The sequence below is a fragment of the Phocoena phocoena genome, chromosome 16 (genome assembly GCF_963924675.1).
Source record: "Phocoena phocoena chromosome 16, mPhoPho1.1, whole genome shotgun sequence".
Lineage (NCBI taxonomy): Eukaryota > Metazoa > Chordata > Mammalia > Artiodactyla > Phocoenidae > Phocoena > Phocoena phocoena.
The window spans coordinates 50,383,096-50,407,526 of NC_089234.1; the positions used below are offsets into that span (position 1 = coordinate 50,383,096).

The following is a 24,431-nucleotide window of genomic DNA, read 5'->3' on the forward strand; positions in this document are numbered from 1 at the left end:
AAGAGCCTTCCTGATATGTCTGATCGCTTAGCATAGTAACAGTATCTGGACTATGTGAAAAACTTTCTCAACTTTAGTGCTTCTCTGGCAGAAGTGCTGTCAGATGAGAGTATGATACTAGATTTGTGTTGCTCACCTCTTACCAAATCCGAGAATCGCTGATATCTGGTGAACGGCAAATTCATTCGAATGGTTCCTTATAGGTAAGGAAAGACTGCATCAAATGGCAGTAAACACCTCTTTTCAAATTTCCGCTAGAGTACTTGCTGTGTTGTTCCTCTAAAATGGGGCGATGTACATTTTTTTAAAGGGATCCCTAGGAATTTGAGTGACTGATTTTATGGCCATAAACCCTTTTGATAAATTTTTGGTCAGCTGATCACAACAAAGATTGACGTTGTAAATACTATCTGTGTGAAAGACATTAATTCTAACAAAAGCAGCAACAGTTGAACAGCCTGGAGATGCCATGATTTGGGAGAACAGGAGGGCAAATTTACTGAACCACCTGACAAGCGGCCTGCAGCATAATTAGGTTAATGCATATGGTCCCTTGGCAGTTCCACAGCTACCTTCTCAGCACATTAAAATAAATAAACATATTGCCATTGAAATATCTTTTAATACCTTTTAATAAAACATAATTTCCCCTTCCTAATTTTATTTTTCTTCCCAAACCTACTTTCAAGAAATTGTCATTCAAACATACACCAACATAAAAGGGAAAGCTGGAAAACTCAAAAAAACACAGCTATTATGAATTCTGGTTTTCTCAAGATAGTCTTACTTAAATTTATAATTATACTCAAAATACTTTAACTCGCTTTGCTATAGAAAATAGTTTTAAATCCCTATATATGGGATATTTATATCCCATCAAAGTTCTGTGCAAACATTTCAAGTCCATTATTCCAGTCTTCGGATATTAGCAGAAAGTCAATAAATATAAACATTGCAATAAAGACTTAATTTAAAATATATACTGTGGAACCTCAAAACAGCTATCATGGATCCATAAGTCGATAGGGTTCAAAATGGAATTACCAGCAAAACTCTAGCACCGACATATGTTACAAATGAATACATCTTTACGTCAGGTTTCAAGATGTATCCTCACTCGAGCTTTCCAAAATTTATTCAATAATAAAAACAAACACAAATGGTGTGTGTGTGTGTAAAACAAGATGTTAAAGCAACATATAATTGGTTTATATATATAATATGAAACATTTTTAGCCAGGGGAATTTGTCTGGTAAATAAATATTGAGACTATAGCAAAGAAAAATAAAACTTACATAAACTTCCCAATAAAAGCCTGATCTCCTGTATTCATCACAGAGCTTTTGCATAGACCTTTTAAATATACAAATCACTGGCCAGAACTCTACGTACAGACTACCATCTTCCATTATCACCAAATTTTTAGTTATAATAGTAACCATATTCACAGGAGGGATGAGTGAAAAAGGGTGAGGCTGTGACAACCACAATTAATACAGACCTTAAAAGGACTAAATCAGCAAAGCACATTTGTTGCTTGCTAAGTGGAATATTATGAATTTTCTGATGTGCAGAGGGATGGATAACATTAGAGCCTTCTGTAGACCTCTGAATGGGTAAGCAAACTTTTGTGTTTACCTGAGACAAATATGCTCAAATACTATGTACTTCAACCAGGATATAAAATGGAAGAGCCAAACTAGTAGAAGCTTCCACATTTTAATTTTTAGATTTGCAAGCTTTCAATGGAACCTCCATCACAGTAGCAAACTGCACATAAAGCTATTACAGACTGTTTTTTAAAAAAACAAATTGGCAGGTGATGGCTATGCTTAATGTATCTTTGGTTTAGGAAGACGAGAATATTGATTAGAGGCCAAACAATCCCCAGAATTCAAATTGTCATTAGGATTCTGCATGATTTCTTTTCTTCTTGTTAGTGGCCTTGGGATGCTTGTCTTGGACTGGAAGTTTTGAGGCTCTAGTCGGGGGCTGCTTATTTGTTTTTGTTTGAAAGAGCCAGCAGGGGGGCGGAGCTTAGATGCTTTTGGATTTGGATTACTTGCAAGATTTGTTTGACTAGATGTTGGCTGGAGTTTTGCAGAATTACATGGTGTGATTATTGGTGACTTCTTACAAGTGGGATTCCCACTTGGACACGTTTCAGGAACTGGAGGAGGTACCACAGAATTCAAGATGGATGGCTTAAAAAGCTTCGAGGACTTGGGCTGAGATGTGTAGCCCTCTGGTGAAGACTGATTTCTTCCAACTGTCTTAGCCTGGTCTACTATACTTGACTGGGGAAGTGTCTGAAGAGAAGTGGTTACAAATTGCATGTCACTAATTTGATTATTTGCCAAATGATAAGGCTCTTGAGCATTCATGGTCATGTTCAAGTCTGCTTCAGAAGGTGTACGCTTCACCACATCCTTAGTGAATTCTGGGCTTGATGAAAAAGGCCGGTCTTCCAGACCACTGCTGCTTTCTTGTTGCAAGCCGTGTGTAAAGCTTTCATCCAGAGGTGCAACAGCCTGATGTATGCCCTGGATTATGCACTCACTGTGGGCCTCGGTATGTTGTGGCTTTGCTAGTTTTCCCTGGGCGTGGTCTGTGGGTCTGGGAAGGCTGCTGGAAGGCTGTAGTACTTGAGGCTATTAGAATTAAAAACAACATTAGCAACAATTCATTTTAGAAATAACACCCAGAATTAATATAAGTTCCAATTAGGCTGTGTTGGTACTTATTATGTTTTAATATGAGAAGCATGTGGGGGTTTTTCAATTAAAACATAAATTGCAATATTCAAGTAATTCATGAGACACATACAAGAGTGATGATGCAAACAAAAAATGGTACAGGCAGTAAACACTAAACAAGATCCAAAATCCAACAGGAGAAAAGAAAAATATTAAAGTACTGATTTACTGTAAAAAATGATTCCTACCTTAATTGATTCATTAATTATTTAAAACTTTATATATAAGACAGCTTGACAGAATGATAGCAACTATGACCTTCAGAATATTACCCATTTTAAAGGCTTATTTTTTAAGGAAAGCTCTATACCACTTCAATACACTTCATCAGAGGAAGCATTAACTTCAAAGTGTCAGGTGCTGTACCTCTATCGAGAATTAAAATTACCAGCAGATAAACAATTTAGAATGAAGATTATATTCTCAGTTGATGTGAAATTCTAATTACTTAAAAAAAAATAGGTCAACATCTTTAGCTAATGTTAACCTACCTTTAATATTCTTACTGAAAAGTTTCAGAATAAAATGTTTTCACAGCTTATTTGTTCTGTCTCGATGCCATTTGAGGGATCAACCAAGGTTCTCTTATGGCTGATATATGAAAAACAGATTTACCTTCCCCAAGAGCAAATGTCCATTAATAAAACTAAAAATAACCAGCCTTTTGAATGATGTCTGAGATTAAAACAGATTTCAAGTTGCCTGTAACTTGAACTAAAGCTCAGAAGCCTACAAAAGTAAAGTTCTTACGGCTCACATGCCTTGCACACACTTCTCTGGAGCTTACTGTGTGATTATATTCTATACAAATCAGAGGAAACATACAACTTCCATTACTTTGGGGCATTCAGTAAAGAAATATGAATCTTAAAGTTATCTTTCAATGGCCCAAACAGTTAAAAGTTTATGGGGCAGAGCCTATTGGTCATATCATGATACAGGAATAGTTGCTCTAAATGTTTACACACACACACACACACACATACACACACACCCCTCATATATACGTTCTATTAAATAACGTGGGCTGAAAATGTCAAAAAATTTGGCAAAGGGCTTTGAAACATGAATGTTTTTAAAAGACCATATTTTACTAATAATTTTTTTACCATGCTAATCCACAAACAAATCTACACAGTATCTCTAATTTCCCCAAAAGAAAGGGTGAATCTATTTATGTTGCATCATTTGTATTTTGCTCCTTTTTTCACCTCCTTGACCAGCACTGGACAATGGCTACCAGAGTCAGAAATCAGGGATTAGATTATAGAGGGGTTACAAGTTACTGAGAACAAAGGTCACCAACTCATGGAGGGATGGTTGGTCGTGATGGCATGGGGTCGACTTGCTACTTATAATAATAATAAACATCAGGAAAATGACTACTCAAAGTTAATCCATGCAGAATGTTACATTAAACTTTTATCTTAGAATATTTAAAATAAATAAGTCATGTCAGTTTTTGCTTCAAGATAAATGTCCTAGTTAAAGTCACTGGGCATTTTCACAATATATCACCACAGAGATGATTTAGAGGTACTAAAATCATCAAGGAATTTATTCAAGACTCTCCTTGGGATTCCCTAGAAAAAACCGGCCATGCCAAAGTGATATATTCTTTAGAAAGATCAGTAAAAATATAAAGCAGGGCCCTATTAAGCAAACCAAAATCTACCTAAGGGAAAAAAAAAAAGCAACCAAGGAGGAGAAAAGTGCAACATTAAACGGTTAATTGAATGGGGATCTGTTTTCCCTTTTTACCTCTTTTCACCTTTAAAAACAATAAGATAGTCTAGTCTTGAATTAAAAATCTTAAAACAATTTAAGACCTTTGAAAATATCAGTGACAATCTAAATAAATGATTTTATTGTAATATGTCTATTGCCCATAAGGAAAAAAATGGTATAAATATGCACTACCAGCTCAAAGCATACAGGTATAATTTTCTAAGTAAGATTAAACTGATTATTAAGATAATCAAGCCTCCAGAAAAGGGGCACTATGAACTGTAGATAAATTATCCATGTGCATTGTTCTGATTACTTATATTACCCAAATGACCACTGCTTACCAGAGAACTAAATGGAAATACAGCAGAGTGTCAGGTCAGAAAGATGTTCTGCTTGTATTAGAGGCAATAAAGCTCAATAACAAATACTAAAGAACTAGAAAATAATCAGGTTTTTAAAAAATAATAAAATTTTGAGTCTTTTAACTGAGAGGAGTTAGACTGACCAATTATACAAAAAGTGTCCATACTATCATTTAATTACATTAAATAAATCACTGGTTTCTAAATGCTGAATAATATAGATTTTATATTTTTATTAGAAGTTTATTTTAAATAATTTAATTTCCCTATCCCAAAATAAATGTCTTATTTTATTATTTATTTGAAAACTAGTTTGTAAATCGATTCTGCTACTTGATCTTCTGTCTCTAGAAGAAGATCAAGAAATGACTATAGTGAGGACCAAGGAAAGGCTTACTCCTGATTTGTGGAAGACTGTGTAAAACTGGTTACCCACTAAAGACTGGGTTGTCATTAATTACCTGTTGACAAGTAGAACAACAAGTTGCCTCTTAACATCTAGCAAGCAAAAGCAAAGATGTGTTCGGACAGCTTGCTGCTTGCAGTACAATTCCCCAAATTCTAAACTCTCAGCTGTGTATTAACAATTCATCTTGCCCACGTTTACTACTGCACTACCACAGGTGTTTTCAGAATGAATTTTAAATATAAAAAGAAAATTCCCATGTATCAGGGATAATAAGATCAATAGGAAGGAATATCAAAACCATTCATTCATTTAAAAAATGTCTGATATATCATGCACTGTAGTAGGTGTAGGAAAATATGAACCTGAACACAATGCTGTTCCTGTGGTTGAGAGGCCTCATAAGAAAGAGTCAAGTAGACAAATGATGAGACCATGTCTCAAGCATAACAAAATGTAGAAGCAAGAAGAAAATATATGCCTGATTAGAGAGGTCACAGAAGGCATCCAAGAATTGCAAACATCTGAACTGAGTTTTAAGATGAGTAGGAGTTTGCCAAGAAGACAAGAAGGGAAGAACATTCAGGGTAAAGGGCCAGTACATGCAAAACACAAAGGCAAAAAAAAAAAGAACATAATTATGTTCTAGTAACTTCAAATTGTTTGAATTGGCAAGCACAATGTTGGTAGGAAAGTGTAGGCAAGGGCCAACTCATAAAGGAACTCGCATCAGGCCGAATAGTTCTGACTCTGTACAGTAGATGATGGGAGACATTGATGAATTTTAAGCAGAGGAATTGTAAGACCCAATGTGTATTTTAGAATGTCACTGGTGGGATCAGTGAGGAATGTAACAGTAGGGGATGAGACTGTTAAGCATAACACCCAGGTAGTACGCCATTGCTAACAGCAAAAGTGATAAATTATAAGGGTTTAAAATTAGGATATAGGAAAAAAAACTGGAAATGATTGAAAGAGTTTTGAAGGAGATAGAGAAATTTAAGATGAGTTCATGTTTCCGGCTTCGAAGATGAAAAGACGAGGTATTGCCCTATATCAAAAAAAGACCTCTGGGGAAGTTGCCCACCAGCCCATTCATTACATAGCTTCAGCCGCCCACAAGACTCAGAGGGCAAAAGGAATTCCCCCACTACTGCAGGGACCTCTGGAAACTCTCTGTAGTCACAAATTCGTAGAGCTTTAGTACTCCATCCTTGCAACTTGTAGAAAGGTTGGTTACTAAAGCTTAAAAATGTGGATCCATTCCTGGACTGAAAGAACTCAGGGCTTCTAACTGGACTCAGCAACTTCAAGTCTTACTTTAGTAGTTAAATACATATACTTCAGCACACTATTCTGAGAATTCTCAGATGCAATGGCTACAGATGTTAAGGGCAAGAGTGCCAGCAATAGGCACTACTGGGTAACTATGCAAGGGATTGATAGGCATCTTCAATGATAACCTTAAATGTCTATTCTGTGCTGCTTACAAAGATAACCAGAGACTATGTGCTTCTTAAGGCATGTACCACGCTTTATTCATTTTTTGTTGTTGTAGTTGGTATCCTCAGTATTTGGCACACAGCAGGGATTAAATATGTATTTACTAGATAATAAATAAATAAATGAGTATTGGTAAGTGGTATATTCCAGCACGGCTTCTTTGGTAACAGACTAGCAAAATGATACTCCCCTATTAGGTCAATGATGCAGCACTAATTTAAACGAGTCTTAATAACTGATGGAAAAGAAATCTTATAATTAAAAAAATGTTTTCTCTAAATAAGTTTGGGGTCAGCTTAATGATTCATGTTTAGAAGCATAGCATGAAGGATTCATTACATGTTAGCTTGAACACAGCACCTCCCAATATGACCTGCACCTCCCATAATGATCCACGAGCTACGCCAGAGATGTTTTTTAGTTGGGAGACTTGACATTTCTGGATGAAATATGTTAGGGAAACTGTCTTAACAAGCATTCAACTATTTTCCATTTCTAATTCTAATAATTAAAAATGATTATAACATGTAAAACACTTAGGATAGAACCTCCCAGAGCACATCAAAATTGCTCAGTAAATGTCACTCACGATTATGAAAAGGTGTGAAAATGATTAATTCAAGCCATTGTCCTTTTGTAACTACATCTTGGGGGGGCGGGGAAGCAACTTCTATAATAGTATTATAATAAACTAGTTGCTACAGATTGCAAGGTTTCTAGGCTCCAAATACATATCTCAATAATGTCAGTCATATCTAAATGTTTTAAATCCACAGGAGGCATATCTGATATGACACAGAAGTCAAGATTCCTCAAGTGTCCTCCTGGAGATAAACCAGAGGCACTTTAACGTTTAGAGAAAATTTACATGTGGCTACATGAAGGAGCTAGTACAACACAGTACTGAATCACTGAGCTTTGGAAGTCAGACTGATCTGGATTTGAGTTCTGGCTCTATCTCTATCAGTGAGATATTGGGTAAATTATCTTACTACTCTGAGATGGAATTTTGTAACTTGTAAAATGAGGATAATAGTGCCTACACCTCACTGAATTGTTGTAAATCACAAATGATAACATGCATATAAAGTGCTTAGTATTATGCCTGACGCATTACAAATACTTGAGAAATATTATACTCTAGACTGTAAAAGAAGGGTTTCCCTTCTTTCCAATGGTAGACAACCAAACTCTACGCTCACATGCATAATCTCTAGTTATCACAAGACCCTAGGTGGAAGGTACTATCTTCTTTTTGTAAATGAGTAAACTGAGGTTAAATGAAATTAAGTAGAATCTCCAAATTCACAGACTTTAGTAAATGGCAAAGCCAGAATTTGAACTGACAGAGAATTTAAAATGCAGCACTAAAATTTTATTATTCTTTGATATTTGGGTTAAGTCCAATGAGTTCACAGACTTTCAGAATATGCAGTATAGCCAGATGATTGTTTTAAAAACTCAAAAAGACAGATTCAATACCAATATTCAGGTATTAACCTTCCTAGATAATGTCCTATTTCCTTCTTAGCTGATCTGTCCTACAGAGGATAACTCTCAGACACCAAATTCAAGCCACATGGTGAAGCAGTATTTCCAGGGAAAAGTGGTTCCAAGAGACCCACTGGAGGAAATATACTGAACACAAGGAAATGCAAATTAGCACTCATCACAAAAACTCTTCACCTTCACCCTTTCATAGCACTTCAAAGATTTCTAGCATTAACATAAGAAAAAATAGTCATATCTGTAAACATACAAAGGAAGTTTCTGTAAACATTCTTGTTCTAAAGTCACCAATAGTAAGACAGCAGCTAGAAACACCAAGTCCTGATGGAGTAAAAATATGTCAAAGTGTGTAAGGTAGAAAACAGAAAATGTTCATAAAAATGCTATTGCATAACAGACACAGGAATGACCTAATATTATTTTCTTGATACATACAAGTTTATTATCATTATTAAATACATTTCAAAGGTTAAAAGGAAGATGGTAATGGAGCCATTTGTAACATGCCTGTAACTTCATGCAGGCTCTGACATGCATCATGCAAACTGGGGGGGAAAAAGTTACAATGAAGAAGGTGGCAGGAAAAAATCTGAAATTGTACTGTACCACGCTTTGTCAGAGAAGTAATGGACTAACTTCTCAACTCCTTGCCAATGGCATAATGGGAGAGCAGAGACAAGAAAAAGACAGGACAGTGGTGTCAGAGACCACATACAACACCAAGGAATTGCCATGACTGGGTAGCAGCCAACGGTATTTGCTTTTCTTTTGTTGTATTTTTCTAGGACTTATTATTTTAATATATTTCTATAAAATGAAAACATATTCTTAATAGACTTATACCTTCTTGCTGAAGTGGTTTGCAAGTTAATACAAATATTCATATCCACAGAACAGTGTATATAATCTTCTTACCCTTAAAAGGAATCACTTGAAGAATCTTACCAAATAAAATACTGAAAAGAATTTTGACACAATTAATATTCATACTCCAAAGATCTAAAAAGGTTTAGCTGCATGTAATCCCTTATAAAGGAAGTAGAAATTATTTTTAATAATTTCAGTCTTGCATATTATAAATACAACTGAACGTTAGTTTACTTTTAACTGCTGCTGCATTAAAGACCAATAAAAGAATAATCTGATTTTCATGTATGTCTTAAATATAATGTTCTACATTATAAGCAAGGCTCCCCACATCACTATAGAGATGGAAGACAGGACTGGATCCCTAGTATAACTAGATTCAAAGAATTCTGGTCTATAATTCACATGAACCCAATCAAAGCTTCCAAGGATTCCTGAGGACCAGGAATGCTCTCATTCCCTAGATCTCAGAATAGTGCCTCTAGATCTCAGAGAACTTAGGGAAGATATCTGACTGATAAATATAAATTATAAATAAGCAATTTCTGAAATAAGGAGTTCAATGACTTTTCTAAGTTGATCAGTTAACTGCTTTTAAAAACTATTAACACAACACTGTAAAGCAACTATACTCCAATACAAATTAATTAAAAATATAAAAACTATGGGCGTGAATAATAGTGACTTAAGTAAGTATTTACTGCACAGGCATAATTAGTGTGAGATGCTTAATTTTCATGGGTCTATATCTCTAAGACAAAGAACCCATCAGCATCTACCCCTGGGATGGAGAACAGTTCAGGGAAAAAAAAAAAACTAAACTAAATAACATCATAATAGTACAATTCCACTGCTGTGACCAATACGCATGGTATATTTATCCAGAGTAGGATACTGCAGGCACTATGACATGGCAACAAATACAGCTAACAAGACAATCCCACAATCTGCAGAGCAGGCTATAAAAGGCTTATACAGATAACAGCAATTGCTTTGTTTCTCATAATTGCAAGGTGTTGAGAAAGAAACTAACCCATGCCTACGTTTATGGGACGGCCTCCTGGACCATGAGTTTGATGCACATTTCTAGTCAATTAACCAGTGACTAATCTGCACTTGAATTAACTGCAAATATGGACACAGTGCCATATTCTATATCAACCACACTTTTAAAAAAATAGCTTACTGTAAAATCGAATTGTTCAGTTTTTACTGAGTTACTCTTTGACTTCATCAAAAATATTTTATTTTTATGAAAAGTCACTCTCAGAGCTAAATTCTCATTAAAGCACTGACTGATGCTATCTTTACATGTACAATTGATTACAGTCACATGGTGAAGCCAATCATATTGAGCCACGTTAATGTATACCTTATGAACATGTTTGACAGTTTAACAATACACATCAAGCATCTCTAAAAAGCACACACCCTTTAAGAACCATCCTTCTAGTGCTGACACTGATCTAAACACAAGAATAAATTGCATTACAATAGTATCTCTGTTTAATAGGGGAAAATGGAAACAACATCAATGTCAAACAACAGGAAAACATTAAATAAATGATATCATAGTCACATGATGATGTATTATCATGTAGCCATTAAAATGTTTTCAAGAAATATTTACTATATAAAAAATGCTCATATAATACTATGTGAAAAAAGCAAAACAAAAAACTGGGGAAAAAATATGAGAGTATCATACATATGTCCTAACAGAAAGTACTGTTTCATGAATCTTTAATCTGAATATTAAATATACACACACGTGTGTCTTGGGTTGTAAATATATAGTTTCATTCAGTAAATATATACTGGGTTATGATGTAAAATGAATTTGTCAAAAAAGGTTTGTGAAACAACCCCTGAAGGTTGTAAGAGGAGGAGGAAAATATAAGGCAATATAATTGCCATTCTTAATATAATTCTGGTGAATACAATTAGTGATTATTATAATATAAATTTAGAAATCAGGCAGCACTGCATCAAGAAACTGCTGGGCTGGATTGGGAGTTTGGGATTACCAATGCAAACTATTATATATAGGATGGATAAACAACAAGGTCCTACTGTATAGCACAGGGAACTATATTCAATATCCTGTGATAAACCATAATAAAAGAGAATATGAAAAAGAATATATGTATGTATAACTGAGTCACTTTGCTGTACAGCAGAAACTAAATACAACATTGTAAATCAACTATACTTCAATAAAATTTTTTAAAAAAGAAACTGCTGGGCTTAATATGGCTATTAAGACATAAACATGTATTTGTTACTTTTGTTGCTTAAAAACAACTTTTTTCTTCCAATTTAAGTTACTGTATGTGGAAGCTAAAGGAAGTAAGATTTCTAAATTCTTTCAAGAAAGGTGTTAAACAGAGAATTTTAAGTCTCTTTAGGCATGATAAGAAATAGGTATTATTCCAAGATATACTTTTTGAAAAGTCAGGTATTCCTGAAAGCATATGCTCTGGCAAGAAATGTTATTTGAGATTACTATTAAGGCTGTTACTTGCCAAAAGTAATTATTTTTATTAAATTTTCATACTGTGAGGTAGGTTTTATATATATATATATATATATATATATATATATATATATATATATATATATAATTCCTAATTTTACACAGTTGGAAATTAGAAAGACTAAACCAATGCCAGTTAAGTCAGTTGGACAAAAGCTGAAGTGCCTACTGACAGCAGGAAGACCTTTGAATGTTTAAATGTAGATATTTTCTGCTAACCTAGGGAAAATTTAATTTGAAACTGGGAGATAAGCATCATCAAGCTGAGACTAGTAATACACCTGAGAAAAGGAATGTAAGTCAAAATTTCCTGAGAAAGTAAAAAAAAAAGACCAGGATTTTCCTTTTATCTCCATTTTTTTAGAGTTATTCTTAAATTCACCAAGAACATCCTTGGCCACTGCAGCTTTCTGGAGTTACCAGAGCTAAATAGTCCCTGTAAACATTAGTTATTTCACTCTCTGCAATATCTACAACAGGCTCTCTCTTTATGCCTGTTTTATTAGGTCCACTACTCTTACACATTTTAAAAAACAAAACCAAAAACAGACTACCTTGCTGAAGACTAATAGCCAAGCTTACCTGGCTTCTGCGTTTACAAAAAAAGGCAGTTCGCTTAAGTTGATGTTCAAGAGGGCATCAGAAAGAACTTATTATTGAAACACGATAATGTAGGAGAACTCTCTCAACTACATACCATCACTTACAGAATTAACCTCTCCAAAATTAAAATCAGCACTAGAAATCACAAACTGACTAAATGTGGAGAAAAATATTGTTTCACTGAATATATAGCAGTTTAGTGCAGGAAATGGGGACACCTATTCCAAAACTCTCTGGAAAACTACTGGATTTACTCCCATAATTTCATATCCTTCTCCTTCTCTATATTTTATCGTTATGAAATAATAAACATTATTATTTTACACTCTTTTATATTTTTTTATACTCTTTCAGGCGTTCTCAGGGTAAATTTAAAACAGTGTAGTAGTTTAAACATATTTCCTTTAAAGGAACCTTCAAAGCTCAATAAGAGCTGTCAAAAAGCTGTGAACAGGGCTTCCCTGGTGGCACAGTGGTTGAGAGTCCGCCTGCCAATGCAGGGGACGCGGGTTCGTGCCCCGGTCCGGGAAGATCCCACATGCCGCAGAGCGGCTAGGCCCGTGAGCCATGGCTGCTGAGCCTGCACGTCCTGAGCCTGTGCTCTGAAACGGGAGAGGCCACAACAGTGAGAGGCCCACGTACCGCAAAAAAAAAAAAAAAAAAAAAAAAAGCTGTGAATAAGTCCTCTAGTTAGCACTTTCCACAAACAGAGTTCTACAAGTCTCAGGGCCAGTTCTCTTAGCTGCATAAGCCACGAGAACTTACCCAGGAAAAGACTCCAATGTATATACCTTCTCCTAGGTGGCCAACACATCCAAACTCTGGCAAACCAAACTTTCTTTTTGCTAACTTTGAGATGCAGAGAAAGCAGGTTTGACCTAGAAAAGCTAGAAAGACAGTTCTTGATAGTAGTGCTGAAGGACAGACGGTGCTGCTTCATAGTTGGAAATGAAAAAAATACCTCTGAACCCAAAGGAGAAAGAAGCATTTGGAAATGGAGAGCCAACGATTCAGGTGAGGGATAAGTAATTTCTAAAGCTATACAAATGAGAAACTAGTGAAATGGGTGCTTCTGGGAAACATGTTTTAAAAATAAATCTAAACTATTTGTAATACTGAATAATTAACCTTAAACTCCAATTCCATATTACATGTAGCTGAGAAGGAGAATAAGGGAGAAGAACAGTGGAGAAAAATAACAGGGACTATAAGGGGGCTTCAGAAAAGTTAAGGTAGGTGCGTAATTTACCTCAGTCTGAGGTAAATCTGTCAACCATGCAGTATACTGGCTACAGCTTAAGAATACATTATCATTTGTTGTAATTGCCCTTTGAAATTCAGATTAGTTCACTAGCAATTTAGTATAATTCTTTATGTGCTAGCCATCTTCAAATAGAGGAGAAAGCAACCTAATTGAAGCAAAGGAAGTAAAAAGGAGGATTTACAAAGGTGGTAGGAGATGGGAAAGGAGGAAAAGGGAGGAACGCTTTCACCCAACAAATTAACTTGCTAGTAAATAAACTTGATATAAAAGTCTATGCAAACTCTATTCCATTGTTCTTTAAAAAGTGCAAAAGGGAAGGAAAGGCATAATGATCAAAAAATAAACTTCAAACCTTGTCTCAAATTCATGTTGATACTTTATAATTGACTAATTCAAGAAATAAAGTTTTATTTGAATAAATCACATTTAAAAATTTTAACTGCTTAAAATTTCCCCCTTTTGGACCTTTGATACTTCACATGACTTTGATAAGAATAATTTATGAAAAAATTGATATGAATCACAAATCAGGGCAAATCTATGGAAAAGGCATAAAAGTGACTCTGATAACATTTATATCTTTTTCATTAACATTAGCTTTTTTTGGGTGACTTTTCAAAAAAGATAAAATATAACCAACTTACCAGTTATATACTTAAGTACATAATACAAAATAATAAATGCTGTTTTGGAAAGCAGATTTAATGTAAACAAAGATTTTTTTTTGAAGTCAAACAATTACTAAATCATTAGAAATGTTAGTAAACCATGCATATTCAAAAGCCATTTCTTCTGTACTGTAAAGCAGCTGATAAATTAAAAGACATATTAGTTATTAAAAAACACTCTTAAAAATGATTTTAAAGATTTTTGTATTAGATGACAGTGAAACACAATCAACACCTTTTGATTAGAAAATATTTAAAGAAATGTGCAATGGTCTAGTAAGCCTGCTCCCTAAACAATATGCATCTGTCCATTATACTACTGCAGATAGTGTATACATTTTTAACATGACTAGATTTAAAAAATTTTTATTCATATATCTCAAGGTCATGAAAATAGAAAATATATTAAAGACAGATGCATGTCAGTAGGTATAGGGTCACTGGCAATAGGTTTAAACGGCATTAGAATGACATTAACTTCAGACAGCTTTCCTAAGGCTCTAAGGAGAAAAGTCTATTTACATGCAGTCAAAGGAAGTATTAATTAAGAGAGGAGAGCCCAGGGAGTGCTGGTTTAGCGTGTGCCTGCAGGTCACTCTGGAGGGAGAGGAGGTGCTGGGGAGGGATAGTCATGCAGAAGGGGAATACCATGAATGGGAAGCCAGAGCAGGATAGGAGTGAGAGACACAGACTCACTCTGTCTGCGGTGCGGTGGAACAGTCCGTGGGATGCCTTGGAAGGAGCCCTGCCAAGGAGAGAAGGAGGGGGCAGAATACCCACCCTGTGCAGAGAGAGATGGGGGTAGGGAGGTATAATAAAAAAGGGAACCAAAAAATAGAGAAACCACAGTCATACTTTAAAAAAAAATAACAGTGTTAATGAGAAGACAGATTTCATTTTTTAAAATACAGGCAGCCCAAATTACTAAAAATATATCATAATCCAAAACTAGTTATTTTTCATATGTTAAGAAAAAAATTATTTTCCTCTAATATTTGTAGTTAATGCATATGAAATAATACATTTTTTCTGGCATACAATTACATTTATCATCATGTATCTCTTTTTAAAGTAGCAGATTCCAGTTTTTTTGCAAAAAATGAAAGCATTTAAAAGGGGAGATAGACTTTAAGAGTTAAACACACAGAAACTGCATCAATAATAAATTAGGCATTAAAAAATTATCATACAAAATTTTTTTCTTTTTTAACTCATAGGTTTTCAAAGGATTAGCAGCTAAAATAAAGAACATTAGCTGAAGATAGCAGAACCAACAGAGCATTCAAAGACTTAGGATGTTGTAAGAGTGAGTACTATATCAAGAATGTGACATACAGGCCACAGGTTACACATGCAAACTTTTTAATTTTATTAACTTGTGGCTTCTTAGCTTTACTTATTTTGATCAGATTATCAGAACTGGAAAACAACAGAAATGTCATTTACTTCTATTTCCTCACATTCCAGGTAAAACTGGGTCTTCAAGAGAGAATTTGTTCACACAAATAGAACCAGATTGGGTCTCATGTCTCTCTGTTCCCAGCCTCCTCACTGATGAGACATATCCACACATAAAACTATAGAAACACTCATGATAGCATCAAGAAAAATGAGCTTGTAAATCATCATCACCCAGCTCAATTTGCAAAATAAAGTATGCATAATTTTTCACAGCAATTAATCTGATATAGAAATGATGTACTAGAAGATTACTAATGTATTTTACTGATGTTTAGATATTTCGGGAACACTGATCCAAATAAAAAACTTATGTCCACTCCTGTATCAACATTCCTTGCCTGAGGTTCAGTATAATCATACACATTTAAATTTAAGAATAATCCTACATTGCTCACTACAAAACAGAAACCAAAAAAAGATCCATTTTCTATGTCGATTAAGGAAACAAACAGCTACAAGAAACTAAATAAAATTAATGATCTTTAGAGTATCCTAGTAAATAAAGATCTTGTCTTTTGAAATTATTGTAACTTCTCCACTAATTTAGCCATGGGTGTTTGTGAAAACAGATTAGGAAATATTTAATAGGGTGATGACCCCAGGTGCTCTCCATAGATATTACCTGATACAACTCGATTTTGCTGTTTCAGAGATGTTTTGGTCCAAAACCTTTACACAAAGCAAGTCCTCCGCCAAGAAGGGGCATGTACTTTTCTCCCTATGGGTTTTACCAGGCAGGACCAGCTTCTACTCACTGCACTGGGTAAAGAAACTTTCAGATAGGGATTTTGTATATAAACTAAACCAGCAGTCAGAGATTCCTTCTCAAAGAAATAAGGTCTCCCTGAGGGTTTATGGAAATAGTACCCACTGGGAATCAGGGAACTGTGTTTTTCCTTGGATCTTCTAAGAGCCTATAACCTTGAGAAAGCCACTGATCTTCTCTGAGTCCCAGTCTCTTCATTTGTAAGATGCAGGATTGGAATGTGCTACAGACTAAGTCATTTGTGTCCCCGCCCCCAAGTTTCATATGTTGAAACCTACTGCCCCAGTGTGATGGTTTGGAGGTGGGCCTTTGGATAGTGATTAGCTCATGAGGGTGGAGCCCTCACGAATAGGATTAGTGCCTTGTGAAAGAAATCTCAGAAAGCCCCCTCACCCCTTCCACCATGTTGAGGACACAGGGAAAAGACGGCTGTTTATAAGCCAGGAAGCAGGCTGGTGCCTTGATCTTGGAATTTGCAGCCTCCAGAACTGTAAGAAATAAATTTCTATTGTTTATAAGCCAGTCTGTGGTATTGTTATAGGTGCCTGAACGAACTAAGATAGAATGGTTCATCTCTAAGAAACGTCTCACTTTTAGTTGTAATTCAGTTGGCTCACACACCCCCAACTCCAGAGTCACTGTTATCCTTTAATTTTATAACTCTATTTATACGGCACTTAAAACAATCAACTGTATTAAATTGTCTCTCATGATAAATCATTAGTTCTTTAAAATAATTTAAGTGAAAGTATCTGTAAGAATACCTAGAACCTGTCAGGAGTTTAAAAGATGTTAAATGTCCCACATTCTCTGCCTAACCGTCCCCAGCAAACGGGAGACTCTGTTTACTGATTCAAACTGAATTAAATTAAGTTATTGTGTTTACCTAGAGATGAAGATATAACATTTGCCAGGCCTGGACACACACTGCAAGCAACTAAAAATCTTAAAAAACAAATACAATGATACCCATTCTTTACTCCCCCAAGACCAACAAATCAATGAGATATCAACTACACACCTACCAGAATGGCTAAAATTTAAAAAATAATAATGACAACACTAAGTGCTAGTGAGGATGCAGAGAAACTGCATCACTCATACAATGCTGATGAGAATCTAAAATAGCACAGCCACTCTGATAATTTGCCAGTTTCTCTGAAAACTAAACGTACAGTTATAATATTACCCAGAAATCGCACTACTGGGCATTTATCCTAGAGAAATGAAAATTTACATCTACACAAATATTTATAACAGCTTTATCTTTAATAGCCAAAAACTGGAAACTACCAACATGTCTATCTATTATAGACACAAGTGGTTAAAAAAACTGTGGAACATCCATATTATGGTCTACTACTCGGCAGTAAAGAGGAACAAATTACTGATAGACACAACTACTTGGATGGATCTCCAGGGTATTATGCTGGGTGAAAAAAAGCCAATCTCAAAAGCCCACACACTGTATAACACCATTTATATAAAATTCTTGAAATGACAAAATTTAGATATGGAAAACATTAGTGGTTGTCAGGGGTTAGGAATGGTAAGGGAAGAAGTGGTTGTGACTATTAAAAGGCAGCGCAGAAGAGAGAACTTTGTAGTGGTGCAATAATTCTGTGTTTTAAATATGGTAGTTGTTGCAGGAATCTACACAAGTGATAAAATGGCACAGAACTATGCATTCTCTAAAGTCAATTTCGGTTTTGACACTGTACTACAGCTATATAAAATGTAACTGTTGTGGGATATTGGGTGAAATAAGGGATCTATTTTTGCAACTTCCTATGAATCTACAAGAATTTAAAATAAAAAGTAACAACATAAACAGAGGAGTAAAAACAATGCACATTAGAGTGATACTGAGGAAAATTATTTGAAACGCTAATTATATTGGTAGGATCATATTTTCTTGGGGAGAGAAGGAAAACATGTTTAACGACCTTCTCATCTCTATAAACTAAAGGTAATTTCCCTGATAATAAAAAGATGATTATATATTCCTTTCAATAGTAAAAAAACACAACTGAAACAACTATAAAACATGACTAACTAAACCTTGAGACCAGGCAAGTTCAGAGACAGCAGACATGTGAGCAACACCAAGCAGCAGCGCTAAGAAACAGCATGTGCTGGCTCCCCATGATTCCACGTCTACTGAAGTGTTTCTACAAAGAAGGGAACTTGTACGGAAGACCCTAACTTCGAAACTTAGAAGACGTATGATTTATAAGATGTAAGGAAAGGATGGGAAACATGATTTTGAGCAAAAAGACAGTATTAACAAAGAAAGAAAAATTTCCCAGACGGATAGATCTCTTCCAGCAGTGAGTGCTGGAATACGCTATACTCCTGAACTGAAGATTGCTGGAAGTCACAGCCATGTGAAGATAGATTTGAGAGCCAGAAGATCTAGTCCCCGTAACTGGAAGACATGTCCACCATCCTCTGGTCCAGAAACAAGGCCTCACTGTCCTATCATCTGATTTACACTTTGCTGTCTGTCCATGAGTACCATAAACTAAGAATCAAGCAATGTCTTTTATTTAGTATCCAAAGCCCTTAGTACTGGGATTGAAATACAGAAAAAACTAGTCAAAGTTCAATGAATGAATGAATAAATGGACCTATGGTTTAAAACCTGAAGGAATTTTCTATTTTGTGGGTTTTTTTTGGTTAATTCCTGCTACATAGTTCAGGTTTAAAGCCAAACCCAGTGACCTCCATTCAGAGCTGCACTATCCAATATGGTTGCTAGCAGCTACATGGGGTTAAGCAGATAGTCTCAATTGAAATGTGGTATAAATGTAAAATACACACAAGATGTCAAAGACTTCATATGAAAACAAAAACTAGAATGTAACATATCTCAATATCTTCTTTATATTGATTACATGTTCAAATGGTACTACTGGGTTAAATAGAGTATTTTATTAAAATTAATTTTGCATGTTTCTTCTTGCTTTAATTTGGATACTAAAGCATTTATATTATATATGTAGCTCACATTACATTTACATTGGAGCACTAATTAGAGGGCAGGAAAGTGCATAATTCTTTCCTAGTTGATGCTGTGAAGATCCCTAAGCTCTGCCCAGGAAAGGGCCTTTTGCTCAACTGAGTCTACTTTAAATCTTCTGCTGACTTTTAGGATGAAGATATGAGATGCTTTCTGCTGGAGAAATCACAATGGTTGTATATAAAAACAAAAAGCAGTAGGAATGCATATGAATATATCACATCCAAGGGGGAAAAGAATCTACTTGTAGGAAAACATAGGATATCTGACATACAGTTTAACCATATGCATAACATTCTAGTTACACTTTAAATCGGTGGGACAAAACACATACATATGCACACAAACAAGAACAAAATAAAAGAATACGAAAACATTAAAAAACAAGAGTATCTGGATTCAGGGTTTTAGAGGAAATTTCATTTCTCTCAAGATAAAGCCTAGGGAGACCAAGTAAAAACATCTTTCTGTGAACTCAAACCTTGTGGGATAAGATAAAGAACAGTGAGCCAAGTTCTTCAGAACACATGCAGCTCTTCCCTCAGCAGCTGCTTTTTCTTAAAGCAAGGGATGAGAACACATGAGAGTTACCACCTGAGCTTAGAGGATGGAGAATTTTTAATCTTAGCACTGAAAAGATAAAACTTTTCCTGATTCAGGAAGATTAGTTTGCTTGTGTCTCCCTCTTCTGGGAGAGCTTAGGAAGCCTCCTGGAATGGTCTTATTTGCTCCGAAAGGGGTCTGTGGCAGTTGGCACTGTAGCACTGAGCTTCCTTAGTGGATGAAACTCTTTACTAGAGATTTCTGTCTTCCATAAACTCATTCCCACCTCCCACCGCCCCACTTTGAATCTACATCTATATCTAACTTCTCTGGCACTTTTCAAGTTCCAATCCTACATATTCAAACTCCTCTACCCTTCTGTCCTGCCAGAATCTCAATCTCAAGTGATTAAAATATATATCTAAAACCTTTAGCAGTTTTCTTACCAAATAAAATCCCTTCTCTTGGTTCTCCTATTTTCTTAACTGACATGTCATCTTCCCAGTCATCCACATTTGATAACTTACATCCTCTTCTTCCCATTCATCACACCTTTTCATCTAATCACTTTTCAAGACAACAGATTCTGCCTCAGGGATTTTCTCTCCATCTCCATGAGAGATCAAAAATCATAGGTTAGCCTCATCTCCTGGGCTATTATAATAATCTTCTAAGTAGTTTTCCCTGCCTTCGCTGTGTTCTCACTGGAACTGATTCAATCCTACTGGGCCCTGTGCTAAGCCACTAAGCACAGATGGAGGAAGGAGACACAACCCCTGCCTCATGACAATCACAGTTTCTCCTCTCACATTACTCTCCCTGTAACAAAATATAGTTAAGTCTGGCCCCTGCTAGAACCTTCTGGCTACAGAATTAAGTTGAAAGTTCTCAGTCTAACATCTAACTCTCTCCATAATGTGATCCAACTCTAACTCTCCAAACTTCTCTTTCCTCATAATAATTCTTATGTAGTCATTACTACTACCACCACCAATAACTACACTAAAACATGGCAAAGTATAGTAAATGATTTTAAAAAACAGAGAGGTAACAATCCAAATGTTACAGTTAACAATCGTAAAAGAAATTTCATCTGGTTGGTAAATTTTTATTTAATCCATGCCCAGGTATTCCTTCTGTGAAAGATAACAAGCAGCCCCTAGTGCCCAGTGATCTCATAAACAATCTCACAGAATACCATGGTTACTCTGAGACCATGGTAACATGAAACAAAGTAAGATCACTGCATAATTTTGCCTAAGTACAGATAAAGGCAAGGTCACACTGTGCCATCCAGAAAGTACTCTAGACTTTTCTATCTTCTGATAGTATCCAATCTGAGCAAACCCGATTCCTTAGACCCTCCCTCAAATCATCCAAGAAAAGCTCAAATCCTATAAAAGGTTCTTTCTGATACAATCTTGATATCATTTTTCACGATGTGTGTTCTCCCTGGCTGCAACATGTAATCCACCCAACTTGTTTTACAGATATATTCCTGGTGGGCTTTGGCTGAAGGTACATTGACACTTCACTGCTCTGAATGACCAGGATAGCTATATTTGCTTAGAAATTTTAGGACTAGGTAAGAGAAATGGTATTATTTTCTGCTATATCAGGAATATCAATGTAACTTTTTGAAAGAACCCTCTGAGCATAATAATAAAGAGACATTCTCCAGGAAAAAATTTTAGTTACATCTGACATTTAAAAAATAGTAATTTTCTAAAACATCTGTAAAAATGTTTTTGTAATTACCTAAGAACAAGAGAAGTTAGAATGCTCCAACAAATAAAGGCCTAATAAGTTACCACTCTGCTAGCATAAACTAAAAGAGGAGCAACTTTTATTACCTCTTATGGAAGCTGATTAATTTCTCTAAAAGACTAATTTGATCATGCTGCTTCTTGGAAACCTAACAGGATCATCCATTTCTCACTGATTGCTATCTAATATTAAATTCTAAGAGTAAAATCTATGTCCTGCCTACACCCTCACTGTGTTAAGTCAGTAAGTTAAACCCTACATTACACACATGAAATGGATACCAGCAGTGGAAAACTTTGGTGCTGTCCTTTGTTTTCTAACTACTGTGCACACAAACTTTGTTTCTTTCAGTGGACATTTTATTTATTTTATTATTTTTTAAAAATTTATTTATTATTTATTTATTTTTGGCTGCATTGGGTCTTTGTTGCTGTACAAGGGCTTTCTCTAGTTGCGGCGAGCGGGGGCTACTCTTCATTGCGGTGCGCGGGCTTCTCATTGCGGTGGCTTCTCTTGTTGCAGAGCCCGGGCTCTAGGCGTGCGGGCTTCAATAGTTGTGGCATGCAGGCTCAGTAGTTGTGGCTCACGGGCTCTAGAGTGCAGGCTCAGTAGTTGTGGCACACAGGCTTAGTTGCTCCGCGGCATGTGGGATCTTCCCTGACCAGGGCTCAAACCCGTGTCCCCTGCATTGGCAGCCAGATTCTTAACCACGGTGCCACCAGGGAAGTCCCTTTCAGTGGATATTTTAAACAAAGTTCCAAAAATGCCTACTTCAGTTCTGGTATTTGGTATTAGAGGATACGAATTTACATACCCTTAAATTTATGACCAGATAAATCCCTCAGCTGCTCTAATATCTATATTTCATTTGTCCCTAGCCTTGTAAAACAATTCCACTTTTCAGTTATTGGTTTCAGGTGCTATTGCTCATAAACTACAGTGTAAAAGACACACATAATAGAATTCTTGGTGTGCTGTCATACTCACATGCATACTAAAATGTGATGTCTCAGTACAAAGATGGTTCCTATCAGCATTTAGCTCACTGAAACATAGGTCATATTTAACGTTCAATGTCTAATATTGATTAAACATTATTGCATGACCATTAAATATTACATGTTTATACACCAAAGGATATAGATATTTCACTTAAAATACGTCTAGTGGCATATTTTAAATATAAGTAATAGTGAATATAAATAAAAAGCTTAGCAAAGAAATAAATCCCTTAATTCCCTTTGGAAATATATATAAATAGTAATGTAACGACTCTCTAATTGGGAGAAAATGGCACATCTAAGTTTAAAATCAGGTTATTAATCTTACATAAAAATTAACCAATAATACTTCCAAATCAGAAAGGCACGTGGTCTAAAAGAAAAAGGACTTAGGAAAGAGTACTTGAGACAAATCTTTGGGTTATATTGTTCCTTATATTTAACATTTCATCTTATCTCCCAGGCAAGGGGAAAAAAAGGAGCAAAGTTCTTTGCTAGCACATGTATCATGACTGGTAGGACTAAGTAAATTCCTTCTCCTTTGGGAATTATAAACAATTGATTTTTTTGTGTGTGATATGTCTGTGATATATTTTTCTGATTCAATATTTTCTATTTTATAAATAGTTACAATAGGAACATAGTTGACTGTAACATTTTGCAATATATGTATGATCCAATAAATCTGAGTCATGAGAACCTAATTCTAAGCACAAGGGATTGCAAATAATGCTGATATTCCAATTCTTGAATTTATATAAATTTTATTCATATCTATTAAATATGCTATAAAGTGGATTAATCTGTGATTCAGTACTAGAAACTAATTCCAACAGAGCATTTAAATTTTATATAAAAGCATCTTTCTTAACTCCTTTGCTATATATAATAAGAGTTAGTTCTTAAAATATGAGAGGAAACTAGTATCAGGTCAAATTGTGCACAATCTGAGTTTTAACTGATCGGCAACTTTCCCACTGATACCAATAAAACTGTTTATTCCTACACTCAATTTTCAGAGTAATCCAGGTTGGGTCATTATGTGAATCCTTTGGGTCCATCTTGCAATCCCTTCTTTGAGATTCAAGGGCATAAATAATAAGCTTTGATGGTGTGAGTCTAGAAATGTCTTCTGGTATTTTGTCTTCTCTAGTTAATTTAAGATGTTCAAACAAATGTTCTATAAAAGTACCTATCATGAAAATTTACAGTTTACTTAATGTGCAAAATAACTATTCAAATCTTCAAATACTGATGTTAAATGCTTTAAAAACAATATTGGAAATACATTTTAAAAACTTAAAATTCAGTCCAAGATAATATTATTTATAAGAACATGCTTGTACATGGATCAACAATGTCATTCTATGTTTAAAATAAAGTCTTATAAGTTTAATTATTTAAAGTGAATCCTTATTTCTCACATAATCACCATTTTCCTGCATATGCCTAGTCTCTTCAAGTATTCTTGTATGAATGATTAGGAACCTTCCATGTTTTTATTCTTCTTTCCATGTTATCCATTTCACTATTTTATCTGGGCATTCTGTCCCTCAGATGAGAACATTTGGTCAGAATTTGACTTATCCATTCTTCTTCTGAAGGTACCATCTTCTCCTACAACTCATTTTTACCTTCTTTCTCTTTTTTTCCACTACCTAAATA

At 35.2% G+C, this 24,431-nt stretch overlaps 1 protein-coding gene across 4 annotated transcripts in view; it reads right to left on the reverse strand.

Moving 5' to 3' along the window:
- Positions 1-1,833: 1,833 nt before the first annotated feature.
- CCSER2 (coiled-coil serine rich protein 2) overlaps positions 1,834-24,431 on the reverse strand; it is a 121,661-nt gene continuing 99,063 nt past the window's right edge. The window contains exons 9-11 of one of the 4 annotated variants that reach the window (XM_065894346.1): positions 14,903-14,987; positions 8,875-8,914; positions 2,589-2,652 (exon numbers count right to left, since the gene is read on the reverse strand). In XM_065894346.1, coding sequence (XP_065750418.1) covers positions 2,589-2,652; positions 8,875-8,914; positions 14,903-14,987 — 189 coding nt within the window. Of the gene's footprint in view, positions 2,653-8,874; positions 8,915-14,854; positions 14,988-24,431 lie in introns of all 4 variants that reach the window. The other 3 variants (XM_065894345.1, XM_065894347.1, XM_065894344.1) reach the window with 3 other exon arrangements.